The sequence below is a fragment of the Orycteropus afer genome, unplaced genomic scaffold, assembly GCF_000298275.1.
Source record: "Orycteropus afer afer isolate SDZICR_OR568_19922 unplaced genomic scaffold, OryAfe1.0 scaffold00007, whole genome shotgun sequence".
Classification (NCBI taxonomy): domain Eukaryota; kingdom Metazoa; phylum Chordata; class Mammalia; order Tubulidentata; family Orycteropodidae; genus Orycteropus; species Orycteropus afer.
In genome coordinates, this window is record NW_006921594.1 from 20,607,947 (window position 1) to 20,629,581 (window position 21,635).

Consider the following 21,635-nt stretch of genomic DNA (forward strand, 5'->3'; position numbering starts at 1 on the left):
TACCCAAAGCAATATATACATTCAATGCAATCTCAATCCAGATCCCATCAATATTCTTGAAGGATGTGGAAAAACCAATCAGTAATTTTATATGGAAAGGAAAGAGACCTTGAGTAAGCAAAGCACTATTGAAGAAGAACAACAAAATAGGAGGTCTCACACTCCTGAATCTCAAAACCTGCTATACAGCCACAGTAATCAAAACAGCCTTGTATTGGTACAAAGACAGACATATAGTCCAATGGAATAGAATTGAGAACCTAGAAACAGATCCATTGACTTATGGTCAGCTCATTTTTGACAAAGAGCTGAAATTCATTAAATGGGGGAAGTATGGTCTCTTTAATAAATGGTGCTGGCAAAACTGGATATCTATTTGCAGAAAAATGTAATAAGATCCATACCTCACACCATACACAAAAACTAACTTCAGATGGATCAAAGACTCAAATGTGAAACCTAAAACTATAAAGTTCCTCAAGGAGGATGCAGAGAGATTGGGACTCTCCTACACTGCTGGTGGGACTGTAAAATGGTAAAACCACTGTGGAAAGCAGTATGCTGATTCCTTAAAAAGTTGGAAATAGAAATACCATTTGATCCAGTCATTCCATTACTAGATATATATCCTAAAGAAGTGAGAGCCATGACAAGAACAGACATATGTACACTCATGTTCATCGCAACACTATTTACAATAGCCAAAAGATGGAAATAACCTAGATGTCCATCATCTGAGGAATGGGTAACCATACTATGGTACATACACACAATGGAATACTATGCAACACTAAAGAATAATGTAGAATCTGCAAAACACTGCATAATGTGGATGAACTTGGACGACATTATGCTGAGTGAAATAAGTCAATCACAGAAGGACAAATATTATATTAGTCCATTATTGTAAAAGTCAAGGAACAGTTTATATATGGAAGGGAACTTTCTTTGTTGGTTACCAGGGGTGGTTACCTTCGGGTCTGGAACTGAACCCACACCTGTGGCTTCCAGCCAAACAAAAGACAGGCATAAGAGTTGAACATTTACATGAGGTAGATAAACTCCTTGGAAAGAACAATCATGGGAGAAAGAAGGGCTGTTTATGCACAGGGAGAAAGCTCAAGGGGCACAGGAACATGGAGGGATGGACACAGGGAAGAGGTGACTGTCAGGAGGAAGTGGGAGGGGAGCTGTTGCACTGTGGTGAATTGTGGCCAATGTCATGAGACAAAGTGTACGTGAACTGCTGCTGTATGGAAAGTGAATTTGTTCTGTAAATTTTCACCCAAATCACAATAAACAAAACAAACAAACAAACAAACAAAAAAAACCTATAAAATTATTCAAGGAAAAACTAGGGGCAAATTTAGGGGCCCTAATATATGGCATGGAGCTCTGGAAGCATAATGCCTAAGGCACTTGACTGCTAACCAGAAAGCTGGCAGTTCAAACCCACCAGCCACTCCTTGGAAGAAAGATTGGGCAATCTACTTCTGTAGTGATACTGTCTCAGAAATCCAAGGAGGGGTCGCTATGAGTTGGGTCTGACTTGACAGCACATAACAACAACAACACAATATATGGCATAAATAGACTATCAAGCATAACCCAAAATGCACAAACAGCAGAAGATAAAGAAGATGAATGGAACCTTCTAAAAATTAAATTTTTATGTGCTTCCCAAGACTTCTCCAAAAGATTCAAAAGAGAACCTACAGATTGGGAAAAAATATTTGGCAATGACATATCTGACAAGTGACTTATCTCTAAAATTTATAGAAAACTCCAATACCTCAACAACAAAAAAGACAAACAATCCAATTAAAAAATAGGCAGAAGACATGAATAGATACTTCACCAAAGAGGATATTCAGGCAGCCAAACACATGAAGAGATGCTCACGATTATTAGCCATTGTTGTTGTTGTTGTTGTTATGTGCCGTCCAGTCAGACCCGACTCATAACGACCCCTCCTTGGGTTTCCGTGGCAGTATCACTGTGGAAGTAGATTGCCCCATCTTCCTTCCAAGGAGTGGCTGGTGGGTTTGAACCTCCAGTCTTCTGGTTAGCAGTCAAGTGCCTTAGGCACTAAGCTACCAGAACTCCTTTATAGCCATTAGAGAGATGCCATTAGGGAGATGCAAATGAAAATAACAATGATATACTACCTGGCCCCAGCACTAATAGCAAAGTTCAACAAGACAGCAAATAAAAAATGCTGGCAAGGATGTGGAGAGACTGGAACTCTGATATACTGCTGGTGGGACTGTCAAATGATACATCCACTGTGGAAAGCATATTCACAGCAGCCAGATGGCCATGCAAACATAGTAGCTTTCAATAAATGTTAGTTTAACTGAATTACAATAAAGTAAAGATATAAATGTTAAGTTTCTAATCCCTTTAAATGCAATAGGTTATTTTGGCATGGTGCCTAAGGCATTTGACTGCTAACCAGAAAGGTGGCAGTTCAAACCCACAAGCCACTCCTCAGAAGGAAGGTTGGGCAATCTACTTCCACAGTGATACCGCCTCGGAAACCCAAGAAAGGGTCACTACGAGTTGGATCCGACTTGATGGCAAAACACAACAACAGAAGCTAAAAACCAAACCCACTGCCATCAATTTGATTCCAACTCATAGCAACCCCCATTGGATTTCAGAGGTGGTAATCTAGGATTTCAGAGGTGGTAATCTTTACAGAAGGAGCTCTGGTAGCATAGTGGCTCAGGCACTTGACTGCTAACCAAAAGGCTGGCGGTTCAAACCCACCAGCCACTCCTCGGAAGGAAGGTTGGGCAATCCTACTTCCGTAGTGATAACTGCCTCGGAAACCCAAGGAGGGGTCGCTATGAGTCGGGCCGACTCGACAGCACATAACAACAACAAGAACAATCTTTACAGAAGTAGATCGCCTCATCTTCCTTCTGCAGAGCTGATAGGTTTCAACCACCAGCCTTCTAGTTAGCAGTCAAATAAATGCCTTAGGCACTATGCCATCGAGCTCCGTTTAACTATCAATTGTTGTTGTTGTTGTTATATGCCTTCGAGTCAAACCCGACTCATAGCGACCCCCCTTGGGTTTCCGAGTATCACTACGGAAGTAGGATTGCCCAACCTCCCTTCCGAGGAGTGGCTGGTGGGTAGAACACTTAAAATGATACTTTGAACTACCTATCTTTTTTTTTTTTTTTTTTTGCAATCAATGAGTTTGAGAGATAACTTTATGAACAATTACATTGGAAAGAAAAGGACTTCCAGCCTATAGGATAACTGAAAGTATTTTTTTTTCCATTTGTTTGTGTTAGAGAATCAGGTATCTTTTTGCAAAGTTAATGTTAGATCAACATATTGGTTTAAATACAAGTTTTTTAAATTGCAGTTATTCATTTTTTACTTGTAATTGCATTTTGTATATATTTTCTTCTATCAAAAGACCCATAATCAGACACCTTAGTGAACTTCGAGGCATAGAAATAATGGAACCTACAAAAAGCTGCCAGTGTTGACCTCTGATTGTAGATGTTGTACCATTCAGTGCCGAAAGCATCTTACTTCTTTCTAACTGTAATTAATTTTCTGTAGTGCTTCAAATAATATATTCAACTCCTTACTTTTAATTAAGATTCCTTTTCTTGCTGCAAGTTTAAATTATGCTCTGAAAGCAATTTTGTCAATTGCTTTTTCATGTGAGAAATATAATTATGAATCAAATTTTGTTAGTGTCACATTCACACTTTTGTAATGATAAAGTTGTGAATAAAAAATGAACAAAGACTCTTACACACATTTTAAAGTGCCTCATTCTATAAGTAGAGTAGAACAATTCCGAATACATAAGTAATACATAAGTATGCTAGTTTTCCATAAAACAAATACATTTCCCTGCAGATTTTATATAACCAGTTACTAGTAAGAACAACAGTTTCCACGGAGTTGATCTGATGCCTGGCAACCCCATCGGTCAGAGTAGAAGTTACTCCACAGGGTTTTCAATGGCTGATTTTTTTGGAAGTGGAATTCCAGGTCTTTCTTCCAAATTGCCTCTGGCTGGACTTAGATCTCCAACGTTTTGGTTAGCAGCTGAGTATGTTAATCATATATACCACCCAGAGACTCCTATCAATTGCTAGGAGCCAGAGTATAACATAAAATTTTTACTAAAAAACAAAACAAAACACTGTAAATTTTTCACACAGTTCTGCTCATGATTATTTATATTATTAATGCTTATTAATAATATAGATTGATCAAAAACAGAAATTAAATTCAGAGTAATCTATCAAAAATTAAAGACACTGATACTTATGTCTATTGGTTCATTCCCAGTAAAGTGAAAAAAACAAAGTTTAAAAGTGCTACTTACTTTCATAATAAAAGGTTTGGATATGTGATATTTTCTACAGCTGATGTCCTGTGTCCATTTTCCAGCCCATTAGAAATTGAAAGGCAGTTGTGGGGGATCCCTGATGGTTCATTGGTTAAGTGCTTAGCTGTTCTCCAAAGGGCCAGTGGTTTAAACCCACTAGTCTCTTGTTGGGAGAAAGATTTGGTCTGCTTCCATAAAGATTGACAGCCTTAGAAATCCTATGGGGCAGTTCTACTCTGTCTTATAGGGTTGCTATGAGTCCGAATCAATTCAACAGCACAAAACATCAATTTGATAACTCCTGCCATAGTGGCAATTTCCTACCTCTGTTTTCCTGATCTCTAGATCTTAGCTGCATGCCTCTCAGGTAGCAGTTTTCTTGATAGAGCAGTTATTATTCTTGATTTGTTGTTGTTGTTGTTATATGCCATCGAGTCGGCCCCGACTCATAGTGACCCCTCCTTGGGTTTCCGAGGCAGTATCACTACGGAAGTAGGATTGCCCAACCTTCCTTCCGAGGAGTGGCTGGTGGGTTTGAACCGCCAGCTGTCTGGTTAGCAGGCAAGTGTCTTAGCCACTATGCTATCTTGATAGAGAGTATTATTCTTGAGGATCTGTTCTGCAACTCTTCTCCCTGATTTGGCCATCAGTTTTGCAAGAAACTAATTCCCTGAACTAAAACTCTTCCTGTTTAAATTAACTTGTATGCTTTTATTTCTTGGGTGGAACTCTGCAGATACATTATTTATCCTGCTTTGTTTCTTAGGATAGAAAAAAATATATTGATACTGAAAACAATAAAATAACCAAGTGTGGGATAAGTTAAGATTGGCTGCCCACTCATTGCTCATTGGCTCCAGGGTGTTTTACACTGTTCAGTGGACAAAGATATCACTGTGCATATTAACCCAGCCCTGATGAGCCAGAATTGGAGAATTACCCAGCACCCAGGGAGGACCTGTGACCTGGAAAGGCTCATATGCTGGATGCTTTAACAGCTGTACCACCAGAGCTTCTTATATAGATGTTTAGTAAATGTTAATTCATTCCCTTCTTTCCACAATATCCTCTGCCATTCCCACTCATATCTGCAAAAGAAATGCTTTTCTGAAATGCCCAGGTGAAGAACTGGCAACTTTTATAAACATCTATCTGTTCATGGAGTTTTATAAGGACCTCTGGTGGCATAGTGGATAAGACATTTGGCTGCTAACCAGGTCAATGGTTCAAACCCACCAGCTGCTCCATGGAAGGAAGATAGGGTGCTATACTTCCGTAAAGATTTACAGCCTCAGAAACCCAAAGTGGGTAGCTGTGACTCGGAATCGACTTGATGGCTGACTTTGGTTTTGGTTTTTTTATAGAGTTTTATATAGTTAGAATTTTAGATTTATATTTGCATTCAGAGTATGAAAGACAGGAAGTCTAGTAGAGCTGAGACCCAATAAGTTTTTATAAGCAAAGGTCAGAATATGAAGTTAGACTCCTTTCAATATCTGATGTTTCTTCCTATAGCAAAGTAAACATTGGAATAAACCCAAAAGACCCACTGCCATCACATTGATTCCGACTCAAGTGATCCTACAGGACAGAGTAGAACTAATTGCTCTATAGACTTTTAAAGCTGTAAATCTTTCAGACACAGACTGCCTCATCTTTTCCCATGGAGTGGCTGGTAGGTTCAAAATACCAACCTTTTAGTTAGCAGGCAAATGCTTTAACAACTGTGCCACAAGAGCTCCTTAAATATTGGAATAAAATGTTTATTAATTATAGATTTTCTTTATCTCCCCTTAGATAATTTATATCCCAAAATCACTGGCAAGGGAAAATGCAACATGGAACTTTATTGATTAATAGTCAATCAAGACTCTCATGTCAAGATGAAAAACAGTGACTGAAAGTTTACCAATTGTAAGTAGTGACTGGGGACTTAAAAGCTTGCAAGCAGCTTTTTAAGATGAAACTATTGCTCTCTCCTTGTCCAGAGCAAAGAAGAGTGAAGCAATTCAAAGATGCATGGAAACAATTAGTCCAAAGGACTAATAGACGATAAGAACTTTAGCTAACATGACCCTGAGACCAGAAGAAATAAGTTGTGCTTGGCTACCACTGCTAACCACTCAGAGAGGGATAGAAGTTAGAGATAATAAACAGAATTAGAGGAACTCTGGTGGCATAGTGTCTAAGGCATTTGACTGCTAACCAGAAGGCTGGTGGTTCAAACCCACCAGCCACTCCTCGGAAGGAAGACTGGGCAATCTACTTCTGTAGAAATACTGCCTTGAAAACCCAAGGAGGGGTCGACTATGAGTCAGGACCAATTTGATGGTAGTGAGTGAGATAGAGTTGGCGAAAAATGTGGAACAAGATTTAAAAAAACAAAGATAAAAAAGACCAGGTTTACTGGTCAGATAGAGACCAGTGAAACCCCTGAGATTATGGCCCCTAGTGACCCTTTGGTTCTGGAAATGGACTCACACTGTGGCTAACTTTCAGCCGAAGAATAGACAGGCCTTCAAGCTCGGTAACTGCAGCAGATAGATGCACTGCTTAGAACAATCAACCATGGGAGATCAGAAGGGCAGCATTTGTACAGGGAGAAATGTAGGTAGGTAGGAGTGAATAGGTGGGAAGGACACACACAAAGGGTGACCACAGGGAGGAAGTGGGAGGAGAGCTGTTACACTGTGAGGAGTGTAATCAGTGTCACAAAACAAAATATGTATGAACTGTTGAATTTAAAATGAACCTGCTTTGTAAAATTTCACCCATATTACAATAAAAAGTTAAAGAAAAAAATAAAAGTTAATCCATCAGTGGAGGCTTTCACTTGAAAAACATCCCTGACAATAATTCAAGCATTTAAAGAAAAAAAAAAAAAAAAAAAGTGGGAATTTCTGTATACATCTGCTTTGCAAAAGAAGTTTTTTTTTTTTTTTCCCTTATTGATGGAATCTCATTCATGCTCATCAGATAGTTTATCACTCCACCAGGGTCTTTGCTAGCTAGTCCTCTTTTTCTACCCCAGGAGCATCTATCTCTGAACCTCTTTGAAAGCATACTGATGGCATCTGATTCTGAGAGCTTCCACGACAGAGTTCTCTCATGTATAAAGTGTGGGTTGGGAGCCAGACCTGCATGGGGAAGAACCCCTTGCTCCTCCACTGACTTAGTACATGGTATCAGGCCAGTTACTTTAACCTTGATACTTAATGTCTTCTGTGGTGGGCGATAACACTTATCTTACGGGGATGCTCTGAAGATTCCATGAGATGTGGATGAAAAGCATTTCTCACATGTAGGAAGTGCTCAGTAAACTGTGATTACTATTGAAATATTGTCTTTGTTGGTGTTCATGTGGTCCTATAGCTAGGGCTGGCCCTGGCTTGGTGCACACCAACCATTACTTTGCATTGGGAATGCAAAGGTGAATTGGATTCAGGTAGTGAATCAGTTTTCCTCCAGTTATGCAGGTCCCTTACTGATCTGCACAGTTTTTATGAGAGTCTAACAAGAAGAGAAAAGGAACCAGAATTCCCACCAGAAACTGAAGTGGACAAATACACATAGAATGGCCTGAGCTCTCTACTTCTTTCTTGACTTTGGAGGAAAGTTAAGGAATTGCCATTTACAATACAAATGGTTTTTCCTAAGCAGCAAGTGAAATTCTAGCTTCATTCTGACAGAGATTGTGCAGGTACTTGCTGATTTTGTGTGCATAACAAGGAACCTTCCTGCAAGCTAGCCTTTGAAAAGGAAAGGTAACAAGGCTCGGAATAGAAACTGAGGGATTAACTGGGAATCTGTCCAATTTTAGACTTCTGACTTGCCTGAAGAAAGGCGACATCTATTTTATTTTATTTTTTTTTAAATTGAAAGGTGATGATCCTACATCAGTCTTACTTTTTAATGACTTGGTATGAGAAACCATACTGACTTTCCTAAATTTTTCACTTGTGCTGTCGAGTTTGATCGTACTGAGCACGGATTTAGCCTCCCATTACTAGATCTAGTTGGGCCTTCACCCAGGGCCATTCACTTGCATAAGTGACATTTATTAAAGTTCAACATAAGAAGACACCATATTTCATGTTAAACATCCTATCATAAAGATTACAATCACATTTTCATAACAGTACACCTCATGCTTCAGAAGTCTTTATGTCACATCTCAACTCATTACACATTCCCAAGGAGGAGAGCAATTTTAAAAGCTTTGTATTTCTCATTATGTTTATTTTCCCATCCACTTACTGAGACTGGACCATATTTCAGAGTTTCATGAATAGTGAAGACAGATTTCAAGGAACATCAGAGTTATGATGGCATCCTTAAGTTGACATTCATAGGAAAATCTGAAAGTACGCGCATGGCTGGCTTTATCCAGAACTGCACTTAATTTAAACCCAGCTCTTTATTTTCCCCTGAAGTGTCTGCTGTGTTTGATATATCTTCAGTTTCCATAAGCTGTTTACACCTGCTCAGGATCAAGGGCATTCCATACTCAGAATAATTTAAGCCAATTTGATGAACTGATTTGAATAACGATAAGATAAAGAAAACAAGCCAGTAGAATCAGAAAACCATGTAATTTTAGAGCAGAAAGAAACATTAGAGTTCATTTCATTCCATTTCCTGAACCCTAAAGAGGTTAAGTTCATTGCCAAGGTCTTATAGATAGTTAGGTGCAGTGCCTGTTCATAATGTTGATATTGGCTTTCAATTTTTAGATAAGCGCTCTTTCCATAGTGCCATATTGCCAATAGATAAAGGAAGCGTTATTACTACTTACCCTGATCTAGCAATGCTAAACTGTAATTTGTGTATAAATTTGACTACCTCACTAGAATGTCAGTAACTTTCATTAGCGTTCCTTTTTTTTTTTAATTGTTCTTTTTACTCAGGGTATTTGAGTCAGAAATTGAATGGCCTACTAAAAACCTACAGTCTTAAAGTCCCATAGTAACACCAACATCGAATGCCATCTGCCTACTCCTTTGTCAGCTATATAATCATCAAACAGCCCAGCTACTTTTCAGCAGACTTTTGGCACTAAAGTTGGCTTGGACCTGACAAGCTCCTCATTATTTCTTTTCCAAAAGGGTGCAATGAGGTAAGATGCAGATGTGTTGTTGACCCTCTAATAGCCAAAGGACTGTACCTAGGAAGTCTGTGGAGCATATATTGGGCTCTCTGGCAAGTATGATAAATTCTGTTGAAATTATGGCTGGGCTTTTCTGGAGGTAGAAAATGGCTTCAGGACCTACCTCTGCTTCTTTTAACCAGTTGCTGGGGCCAGTGAAACCCAAGGGTGAACATCCCACTTGCTCACTTGGTCTGTGGCCCACAAACTCAAATTTCCTGGGGGGAGCCTCCTTTTTATGATTAGGAAAGAGAAAAATACAAATGAAAGGGGAGGGGGGGAAACAAGTGAAAGATTGAGTCACAACAACAGAAAAAGCCAATCAAGTTAGGGCAGGAAAATTTTATATGCTTGGGAATATCAGAAAGATTTTCACTGTTAGTGCTTATTTGCTTTCCTTTTGTAACAAAAATGTTCTTTTATTCTAAAACTAGTGCTCTGTGGTGTCAAAAGGATAAATCAGTACAATCACTTCAATGCTCCTTGATTACATTTTAAGCAGTATTTTAAAGCCATTTCTCCCCAGTAAGGTACTCTGTCAACCAAAGCAATGAATGCCACTATCTGACCAGGAAAGATGCATTTGTTTTGTTCAATGAAAAGAGCATAAGATCTGCTGTACTTTCACACACATGACATGAAACTGAATTGTACTATTTTCAGTGAAAGGGTTGGGGGGATAAGCCCAAATCAGCTTTCTATAAAGTAGCAGCACATTTTTAATAAGTACATTTAGGCATCCAGCTGAAAGAGTAAATGACTAGAATTCTTTCAAGGATTTGCTATGGCTCAAATGCTTTTGACTTTTTGGAGGGAGGAGGTTCTGGCCTTCTAAGGCAGTTTATAAATCTTTCAAAAAAAATTTACTTTCATTTGTTTACAGATTTCTCTCCATTTTGGCCCACAATGCTAATTAATAATCATATTTATTGTCCCCCTTATCCCCACACTTAGCACCAAATACTATTAGGCTATTTTTAAAAATAAAATTTGTTTTAAATAACAAAAATTTGGAAACGTGACTTTGAAATAATTGTAGAACTAAATGATTCACATTCTCAAATCTATTTCAGAAAAGAGCTTCGAAAAATTTTAAGCATTAAAATAAGGTTAAAAAAGTTGTACAACGTACAGCTGTTGCAATATGTTGGTTTAAAATTCAGTTGGATCCCATGTCCTTAGTTCTATCCCCCCATGTGCCTACTTATGTTATTGTTTTTATTTGCCGTCAAGTCGGCCCCGACTCCTACTGACCCCTCCTTGGGTTTCTGAGGCAGTAAGTATCACTAGGGAAGTAGGATTGCCCGACCTTCCTTCTGAAGAGTGGCTGGTGGGTTTCAACCTCCAGCCGTCAAGTGCCTCAGGCACTATGCTACCAGAGCTCCTCATGCCTACTTATAGCTCAACCTATAATTCCAGCTCACAGCCTGCATTGGTTAGAGGTATTCTGAATACTTAATGTTGTTGATCACCTTCTCTTCAGGGAATTTTACTCCATTCATATTTTTTATGGGGGGGGGGAATCTAATCCATAAATTGATGTTTCTCTACCTTCTTAACACATTGAAACTTGAACTTGAAACTGTTCCTTCCTGACTAAATTACAAGAAATTAGAAATATTCAATTAAATCATTTATCTTTACAAAAATATATTGCTTTGTTGTATATTTACACATATTTTTTACAAGCTTTAAAAGTATTCATGTTTATTCAAGAATTAAAATGATCTTTCCCTAAATAATGTACTACAAAGCCCTGTCCTAATTATGTACTTTTTAATAGATGTGTGGTCAACAGCCTCTCCCAAAATAGCAGGCCATATTTTCATATGTAATTTATAATCAGGGGAAGAAGACGTTGCCTCCTTGACTAATTATACCTCTGAAGTGTTGGTAACTGCTCTCCGTAGCATAAAGCAGTTCCCCATAACTTTTAAATATCCTGCTTTTTTCTGCTTTTCCATCAAAGACAATTTAGCACAACTATCAGAAAAATTAAAAAAAAAATATTCAAAACTTTACAATTTTATCCTTGGCAATCCTTCTTTTTTAACACGGCTTAGTTATACTAACGTAAGTCCTTAAATAAGTGGACACATCCTTGTGAGTTACACCTCAATCAGCACTTCCATAAAATAATTTTTTTCATATCTAAAATCTATGTGTTCCTTTTAATACTCTTTTTATGGAATAGTTTTAGACCTTTAATGTTACTGATTTTTGTCTTTTACTCCATACACACTGGTATTTCTTTTGGCTTCAAATAAATTTAAAATATTTCCCAATAAAACCACTTCACCAGATGACAAAGTATGCTGTTGGGAGAAAAGTTTAATTTTAACTACATTCCATTTCATTTTGAAACTTTTTAAATGGGCCATTGAAGTCCTTCCCCATGTCATCTGGTATAATGGGATAAAGTGTCTAAAATTTATATCTGTGCTTACAGCTACCTCAAAAATTAATTTGTATTTATAATAAACTGAAGGATAGAAAAGACTAAAATTTTATCAATAAATCACAGTGATTTTTTTTTCTCATATTTAAAAAGCAGAATTGGTTTTATTGTGGTTGATTAGACTCAAGTTAAATGTATATAACAATTATGCTCAGAAGAATATTAAACCTAAAATAAACTCCATTTTACTCTTTTTAAAATTTTCCAAATTAATCCAATACTTTTCATGTTAATTCCATTAACTTTCCTCATATAATTTTTAAATCTATATGACCCAAGGGACAATCCATATTGCCTTAACTTTGTCTACTTAAGATGCTATGACGAAACAATCCTATATAATCTTTAAAAAGATGTCTGCTAACTTACTGTTTCTGAAATTGTCTTTTGTATACTATCAGGGTAACTGAAATCCCATATGATGGATATCCTAAGCATTTTGAGTCTTTTATGTATGTAAGTTTTTCCCAGTTAGTCTTTATCATATTCCAGATTATAACAATGTTGTCTCATCATCATTTACTCATTTCTCCTCAAGTTCAATTACATAAAAATCCTTTATATTGTGAAATTAAATAGAAAGTTTTGCAGTCTTACAACATTGAAACTAACACAAAACAGAACAAAACTATTACTTTAAGACATCACAACCTTCTTAAACCTTTACTTTCCCTTTACAGATTGTACAATTAGCAATTAAAATACACAGATTTAGGGATGGATTTTGCTCTTCCATGGATATGGGTTGTGGGACTGGCTTATGCTCTCCAGAGAACAAGAGTAAGTCCCTAGGAATCTTCTCTATAATCCTATTTGAAAGATTGATAAAGTAATCACAACCAAGCTCTGTGTGTGTGTGTGTGTGTGTACATAAGTGTGATGTATCCAAAAACAGTGACTAAGGAGTTAGTTGCACTTCTTCTGCCTATAGGTATATAGCTTTTTAAAATGCTTAAAATACTAGATTCTGAGACATGTTTTTTGGAAATAGGATGAAAAATCTTAATATACTTAACCCTTTATGGGATGAAGTGTGTGAGAGAGATTGATGAGATTTTGTATTATCTCTAATTAAGGATCAGCGGTAATCTTTATCAAGTCCCTCCCATGCTTAGCTCATAAACCAGCTAGCAGCAGGTTACAGACTTCCTTTAGACAAGAATACTGCAGCCAAGCTGAATTTGGCTGAGTATGTGTGTGCATGGGTGTTGGTCTGGAGCCCTAGCCCCAGAAATCCCTCTTAACCACCAGGCATCAGGGAAGTTCTACTTCTAGGCTTTACTCCTTACTTCATAATTGTAGCTATTGGTGGGCAGGTGACACACTGGTAGTAATCAGCAGTACTCAGCTGGCTCTTGTATTTATTTATTTTTTTTAAATTAATCCACCTTCCCCCATTACAAGTTGACTACAATTTTGTTTTAATGAAGTTATCCAGAATCTATCTCTGATGCCATTTTTAGTGAATGTGAGTGTATACATATTAGTTTATTCATGTATATGAGCAGTGATATGCTCTTCAGTACTTTCTTTTTATGATGCTGGATTCTTAAAACTCAATGAGAATTTTCTGACCTAGGAGAATATGCAGCAAATGGACTCCCATTCTAGACCAAAAGATGAGCTAGATTCACATGTAAATTTCTAAACAATGGCAGTATTTTTCACCTGGCTGATGCACCCCTTACCAAAAATGTCTGAACATTTCATTAAAAAATATCTTGAGTGAAGGTGGTGGATTGTGCAGGTCCAATTCATTAGTATAGAAGTTGTTGTTGTTGGCGGTGGTATGTGCCATTGAGTTGGATCTGACTCATAGAGACCCTTCCTTGGGTTTCCAAGGCAGTATCACTATGGAAGTAGATTGCCCAACCTTCCTTTCAAGCTCTGGTAGCGTAGTGCCTAAGGCACTTGACTGCTAACCAGAAGGGTGGCAGTTCAAACCCACCAGCCACTCCTTGGAAGGAAGTATAGAAGTGATAATAGATAATATAAAATATCCCTAACAGAGAATGGATAACCAAACTATGGTGCATACACACAATGGAATACTATGCAATGCTAAAGAATAATGTAGAATCTGCAAAACACCACATAACGTGGATGAACTTGGAGGACATTATGCTGAGTGAAATAAGTCAATCAAAAAAGGACAAATATTGTATTATTGTAAAAGTTAAGGAAAGGTTTATCTGTAGAAGGAAATTTTCTTTGTTGGTTACCCGGGGTGGGAGTGGAGGGGAGGGAAAGCTGTTAGATAGAGATAAATATGGGCTTGGGTGAAGAGAAGGGCAATGTACCAAATGGGAGTGACCAATATGGCAGCATTGAGGATGAGAAAGACATAGAGAAGTACATGGGAGGTACAGACAACAAATATGAACCCTTTTGTACATACAGTACTGTGTTGTCAGTGAAGGCAAACATGGGTATTTGGATGGATAGATGGGTAGACAGGCTAAACGATTAGGCATGTCTATGAAATGGGGAGTGTATCCAAGAACATATATAGGGTTGGCAGATAATGGTCTTATAAGTTTATGTGAATGATCAGAATCCCCAGGTGTATAGTAGAGCTGACAAGGGGCAAAGTTGTGGTCACTACTTGGTCACAGCCAGCTACTCAGAGGGACCGAGTACTTGAACCTGCGGGCTTGGGACCACAGTCGCAGGGGACATCAAGCTCAATTGGCATAACATATACAAAACACTGTTCTGCCTCCTACTTTGGCGAGTAGCGACTGGGATCTTAAAAGCTAGCAAGCTGCCATCTAGATGCAACGATGGGTCTCTCCTCATCCAGAGCAAAGAATGAAGAAAACCAAAATTAATGGAAATAATCAGTCCTAGAAACTGGTACACCATCTGATCTGCAATCTATACAACTATGAGACCAGAAGAACTAGATGGTGCCTGGCTACCACTGTCATCCACTTGGAAGGGGATCTATGTAGGAGATCCTTGATAGAGAGGGAGAACAATGTGGAACAAAACTCAAAATCATTTGGAGGGGGAAAAAAAGGGGGGGGGACCAGGTTTGCTGGTCCAACAGAGCCTGGTGGAACCACTGAGACTATGTCCCCTAGCTGCCCTTCAGGTCTGGAATTGAACCCACACCTGTGGCTTCCAGCCAAACAAAATACAGGCATATGAGTTAAACATTTACCTCAAGTAGATACACTCCTTGGAGAGAACAATCATGGGAGAAAGAAAGGCTGCTTATGCACAGGGAGACAGCTCAGGGGGCAGGAGTATATGGAGGGATGGACACTGGAAAGAGGTAACTATGGGGAGGAAGTGGGAGGGGAGCTGTTGCATTGTGGTAAACTGTGGTCAATGACATGAGGCAAAGTATATGTGAACTGCTGTATGGAAAGTGAATTTGCTCTGTAAATCTTCACCCAAATCACAATAAAAAAATACCTAACAGAATAATTTCTAAAATATATATATGTATGTATGATATATACATACATATGTCATATATATGATATATACACATCATATATATGATATACACATGTAATATATATGATATATATATATATACATATGTCATATATATGGTATATATACATATGTCATATATATGGTATATATAAATATATTATATATATGCCAACTTAAAAAACATTGTTTGTGAATGGTGTTATTGGAACTGGCTATTAGAAGTGTTGTCTGCTAACTCAAAGAACAATTGTTACATCATAATATTCAAATTCATTGAGTTTCTAATCATCTCCTATGTAGAAGCTATTCAAGGATTTCTAATTGATTTTATGACCTTGTACTGAAATCACATCTCCACACTCTTTCTGTTTACTCATATAAGCCTAGTTATTTTACCCTGATATTTATTTTTCCTCCATAGTCTTATTTTGGTACTTTAAAGAAAGATGACTTATTTAAGAAGTTAATTAACTAATGCAAAATTTACTTCTATTATCTTCATATTTAATTAAGCCATTCTTATTTTTTATCATTGCCTTAACAAGTATTCCTGAATGTCAGCCTCTTATCTATTCCCCTCAGCTTTTAAACATAATAAAGTGCCTGGATTCTTTATTCAGTATTTCAGATCTCCTTTCTTTCATGCCACAAAAGATAAATTCTCACGGCTGCACTGACAACATCACAGCTTTGAAAATGCGTCCACCCGTTACCTTATAAATACTTCAGTCACTTAGTTTAATCCATCTTCCTCTGCCCATCACTCTAATGTCAAACTTACAAGTTTAAGAATGCACTTTTCTCAACTTCTAGTTTTAAAGCAAAAGTCCAAAAGTCTGTTCACTTAACAAACACTCACTGACAGAGGTATCCTTTTGACTGACAAGATGTCATTTGGGAAGCATTCGCATTTAGGAATAGTGGTTAGTGGTGCCCTGACATTTTTGTTTTGATGAACATTTAGTGCTAACAATAGCAAGAGTCCACCCCTCCTAAAATCAATGTAGGGGAAAAAAGAAAGGGGGGGGTTGGTTGTGAAGTGTCCGTCTTTAAAGTTCCTGTGTGTTTGCAATATTTCAGTCTAATCATCCATGTACTATACCTGCATAGTTGTGGTGGTTCAAATAGTTCTGGTGTTTCAAACTTAGATTTTTTTTCTTAGTCATTTCGTTAGACCTAGGCAAGTTTTTCATTCTTTAGTATCAATTTTCCAGAGTCCATAGCTTTGAGTTTATTAGTTTGGAGTAAAAAAAAAAAAGAAACACACATAACACCTAGAGACTAGAGTTCTAGAGAGAATGGAAAATCTCTGGAGTTCCTGGACTCTCCCTGAAAATAGTGGATTTTGATACCATATAAGATCTAGGATCTGAGTGGAAAAGTCTATGATTTGTCCTAAAGGTAGCAGGATTCTCAAATAATCTGAGACATGGATGTCTTGTGACTTGTGAGTTTCTACATTTTACCAATTCCTCTCTTCAGAAGGAGTACTGCTCCTCATCAGTGACTGTGTGGAGATTTATGATGTATCAGGAAATTTGCCCCAACACTCAGTCAACATCATCATTTTCTAAGAATTACAGAACAACTTTGCTTTACTTTTCAATGAAAAATTGTCTTCTCACCTGATCACATTGCTGCACACTAGAGATGAGTTTGGAGATAGTTGTAGAAGCTTGTATTCACAAAACAGCTGTTTCATCTAATATATTGAATTTGCATTCTCTGGCTCCTGATGTGGAATTCTGCCCTAATCATGACTCATTCTGAATCACCACCAAATTGGACTAGAATTAATGTTTCTCAATACTAATTGGAGGAACCAATTAGGTTTCATACCTTGAAAATCACATGTCTCTTCTGCCTATGACTTCACCATAAACCAACTGCAGTAATAAGTTGTTGCATTTAAAACCTCAAATCAATCTCTTCCAAAAGTCAACCATAAAAATCAATGTCATTTAACTTTTCTTTGAAGCCATAGATACTTAACATTTATCTGCTAGCATACAAAGAATATCGCCATGGTACTCACACGGCACGGTGCGGAGGTAGAGGTTATCACGGATGATTTGCTGAAGTTCGTGGTCCACAGAACCCTTCTGAAATCGTAAGTTGAGGTAGTGACGAAGATCCTTATCAACAATTCCTCCTAAAATAATAAAGATTTTTTTTTTTAAATAATGTTGTAAAATATTTTATATAATTTGAGCCTGTCCTAAATATACTCATGTAACCATTAAAAGATGTATTATTTATTTCTTCCCACTTCCCTAGTAGTTACATCTTCCTGCATCCTTCTTTACTATGCATTCCTGCCCCTGAGTTAGCTCCCTGTGCAAATACTGCCCTTCTATTTTCCCATGATTCATTGTTCTAAGGAGTGTATCTACTTAATATAAATGTTCACCCTGTATACCTGTCTACTGTTGGACTAGAAGCCACAGGAATGAGCTGTATTATTTGAAATAGTTCCTATGATCCTCTGAAATATTTACTGCCATAATAATAAAACTGGTGATATTCAATGAGTTAAAAATCATTGGCCAGTTCTGTGTTCAGTGCTTTGCATGTTTTCTTTAACTTACTCTTCATTTAGTATGAAGTGTGTATTATAGTAAAAGGTACATGTTATACCTGAACTAATATTAAAGCATCATGGTCTCTCATTGTATGTTTAAAATACATTTAAATTGTTCAAAGTTACTCTAGACTTACATAGGTAGGGTGATACAAAACTGTTAAAAGAAAAGAAATTACAGAAATGTTCGTTCTTTTACTCTCTTTATAAAATAAATCGTTCAAAGAAATTTCTCTGTCTGATAAAATATGTACAGGTATTGTTAACTAGAGACAAGTATAATGCAATTTCTTAAAAGGCTGTTTTGACACAGTTTTGAGGCCCTGGTTGGAGGCTGGTCTTTTTCTCTTTTTGAAAAGCTGACTAAGTCCGATCTGCAACCACTCCTATCATCAAGTTCTCATATTCATGGACCACTATGTAGCCCAGGGCCAGGTACTCAATAACTAGGGAACATTCGTATGCTGCCTGAGCCAGCAGAAGCATTCAAAATGTTCAATTTCCAGGAACAAACTCAACCTACCTAACTCTCCCCAACGTGCCATTCATAAGTCCTCTCCTACAATTCCCACATGTTGTTACCTTATACCTAGGCGCAGTTGCCTCTGTGGTCCTGTGTCATGTGTGCCGTGTCTCCCGCTCTCTAAACTCTGAGGATAATGAACCTGTTACTTTTCCTTGATGGCTTCCTTGATTCCTCTTTCCCGTGTTGCACCTGACTTACCATCCCACAAATCTGTTAGATAAACTAAGTTGAAAATAATTTAGGTGTTTTTTTTTTTTTTTCTTCCTTTACCAACAGGCACTATTTTGAATCTATTTGTTATTAAAATCAAATGAAGAAATGACCAATAAATTAAGATTTATCTTAAGGACCTTTCTTTAAAAGTATTCTTTATAGTTGAAAGAATGTGCAAGTCAATATTCCCATATAAATATAAAAATAATTCCTGATATTCTTGATTTTTTAAATCAAACATATTGGGGCAATCCAGGCAAGGTAAGAACTAAAGATATGGGAAATAGAAAATCTATGATAATCACAGAAATTATATTCTCTTCAAATCCTTTTCAATTTCAGAATTAAAATTCATAAATTTACTTGTACCACCATAACAGCATAAAAGGAAATCTTGTGGGTATATAATATATATGCAACACAAACATCTTTTATACAAACAGTAATTAATATATTTGGATGTTATATATTATAACATTTTTAAAGTTTCTAAAAGCTATTATTTATATTTCTACCTAATCTGATAGTACAGCTTCAGTAAGATTCTATACGAAAAAGCATTTCTAACCAAGTTGACTACAATAATCTTCCTTTCCAAACAATATTTCTTACATATTTGAGCAAATAGTCTCTTAATCTATTTTTCCTATCCAGTATAATATGACAGCAGAAAATAAATGACACCAAAGGAAAACATATTGCTTGGTAGGCTTACATAAATATTTCATACAGAACACTTGCCCAAATAATTTTCCAAATTTAAAACCATTTCCTCAGCCAAAGAAGCAGGGAAGTCAGAAATGAAAATCATTTAAAGCTGTCATCACATACACCATCAATTACTCTGTGTTTCCCAGTGTCTTGGGTTTGTTGGCATCACACTGAAATAGTTAACAATTCAGAAATTCTAAAATTCAGTTTTCTTCCCTTGGTCTTAAGGAGCTCTTGTGGCTAAAGTGTTCAGCTGCTAACCAAAAAGTCAGAGGTTCAAACCTACCTGCTGCTTCATAGGAAAACGATGAGGTAGTCTATTTCCCTAAAGATTTATAGCCTTGGAAAACTCTGTTTTCTTTTTTTTTCATTTCTTAGTAATTCCTGGATTTCATACCTTATACAGTATCTTTACCAATCAGTTCTTATCTTGCTCTCCAGTTTACCATCTCATTATATGTTTTAGCCATTGTGGTGTTGTTAGGTGCCTTCGAGTAGGTTCTGACTCATAATGACTCCATATGTAACAGATACATCATGATAAATGGAGAAAAGGTTGAAGTTGTCAAAATTTTCACATTACTTGCTTCCACCATCAACACCAATGGAAGCAGCAGTCAAGAAATCAGATGACATATTGCACTGGGCAAATCTGCTGTAAAAGACCTCTTTAAAGTGCTGAAGAGCAAAGATGTCTCTTTGGAGGTAAAGGTGTGTCTAACCCAAGCCATGGTATTTTTAATTACCTCATATGCATATGAGAGCTGGACAATGAATAAAGAAGACTGAAGAAGAGTTGATACTTTTGAGTTGTGGTGTTGGCAAAGAGTACTGAAAGTACCATGGACTGCCAGAAGAACTAACAAATTTATCCTGGAAGAAGTGCAGCCAGAATGCTCCTTGGCATTGAGAATGGCCAGACTTTGTCTCACCTAATGTGGTCATGTTGTCGGAGGGACCATTCCCTGGAGAAGGATATCATGCTTGGAAAAATGGAGTGTCAGAAAGGAAGGGGAAGGCCCTCGACGAGATGGATTGACACAGTGGCTGCAATGATGGGCTCAGGTATAGCAAGGAATGTGAGGCTGGCACAGGACAGAGCAGTGCTTCGTTCTGTTGTACATAGAGTCACTATGAGTCAGAGGTGACTTGACGGCACCTAACAAGAACAACATGCTTGAGCCCATTGTTGTAGTAGCCACTGTGTCCATCCATCAAGTTGAGGGTCTTCTTTTTTGCTGTCCTTCTTCTATACCAATCATGATGTCCTTCTCTAGGGACTGGTTCTCCTGATAACATGTCCAATGTATATGAGATGAAGTTCCACCATCCTTTCAATGAGCATTCTGGTTGTACTTTTTCCAAGATAGATATGTTTGTTTGTCTGACAGTTCATAGTATATCTGAAAGTCTTTATAATGCCATAATTCAATCGCATCAATTCATCTTAAGTCTTCCTTATTTATTTTCCATTTTTTGCATGCATATGAGATGACTGAAAATATCATGGCTTGAGTTAGGGACACCTTAGTCCTCAAGGTAATATCTTTGCTTTTTAACACTTTTAAGGATCTTTTGCAACAGATGTACCCAATGAATAAGCCCTTTTGGTTTCTTGACTACAGTTTCCATGAAGATTGATTGTAGATCTAAGTAAAAAGAAATCTTTGACAACTTCAATTTTTCTTCTATCAAGATGTTGCTTATTGGTCTAGTTGTGAGTGTATTTGTTTTCTTTATGTTGAGTTGTAGTCCATATTGAAGACCATAGTCTTTGATCTTCATCAAAAAGTGCGTTAACTCTTGTTTACATTCAGGAAGCAAGATTGTGTCATATACTTAACACTAGTTGTTAATGAGTCTTCCTTCAGTCTTGATACCATGTTCTTCTTATAGTCCAGCTTCTTGAATTATTTGTTCAGCATACAGATAAAATAAGTATTGTGAAAGGATACAACCCGATGCACACCTTTTCTGATTTTAGACCATGCAGTATCCCCTTGTTCTGTTTAATGACTGCCTCTTGGTCTATGCAGGAGTTCTGGTGGCACAGTGAGTAAGGCATTTGACTGCTAACCAGATGGCTGGCAGTTCAAACCCACCAGCCAGTCCTCAGAAGGAAGACTGGGCAATCTACTTCCATAGAGATGTTGTTGTTGTTAAGTGCCGTCGAGTCGTTTC

General features: G+C 37.3%; 1 protein-coding gene across 1 annotated transcript in view; it reads right to left on the reverse strand.

Annotated features, from left to right (window-relative positions):
* Positions 1–21,635, reverse strand: part of MAGI2 (membrane associated guanylate kinase, WW and PDZ domain containing 2) — a 1,828,989-nt gene that overhangs the window by 1,243,589 nt on the left and 563,765 nt on the right. Inside the window, exon 2 of the mRNA XM_007945217.1 lies at positions 17,459–17,575. Coding sequence (XP_007943408.1) covers positions 17,459–17,575 — 117 coding nt within the window. The remainder of the gene's footprint in view (positions 1–17,458; positions 17,576–21,635) is intronic.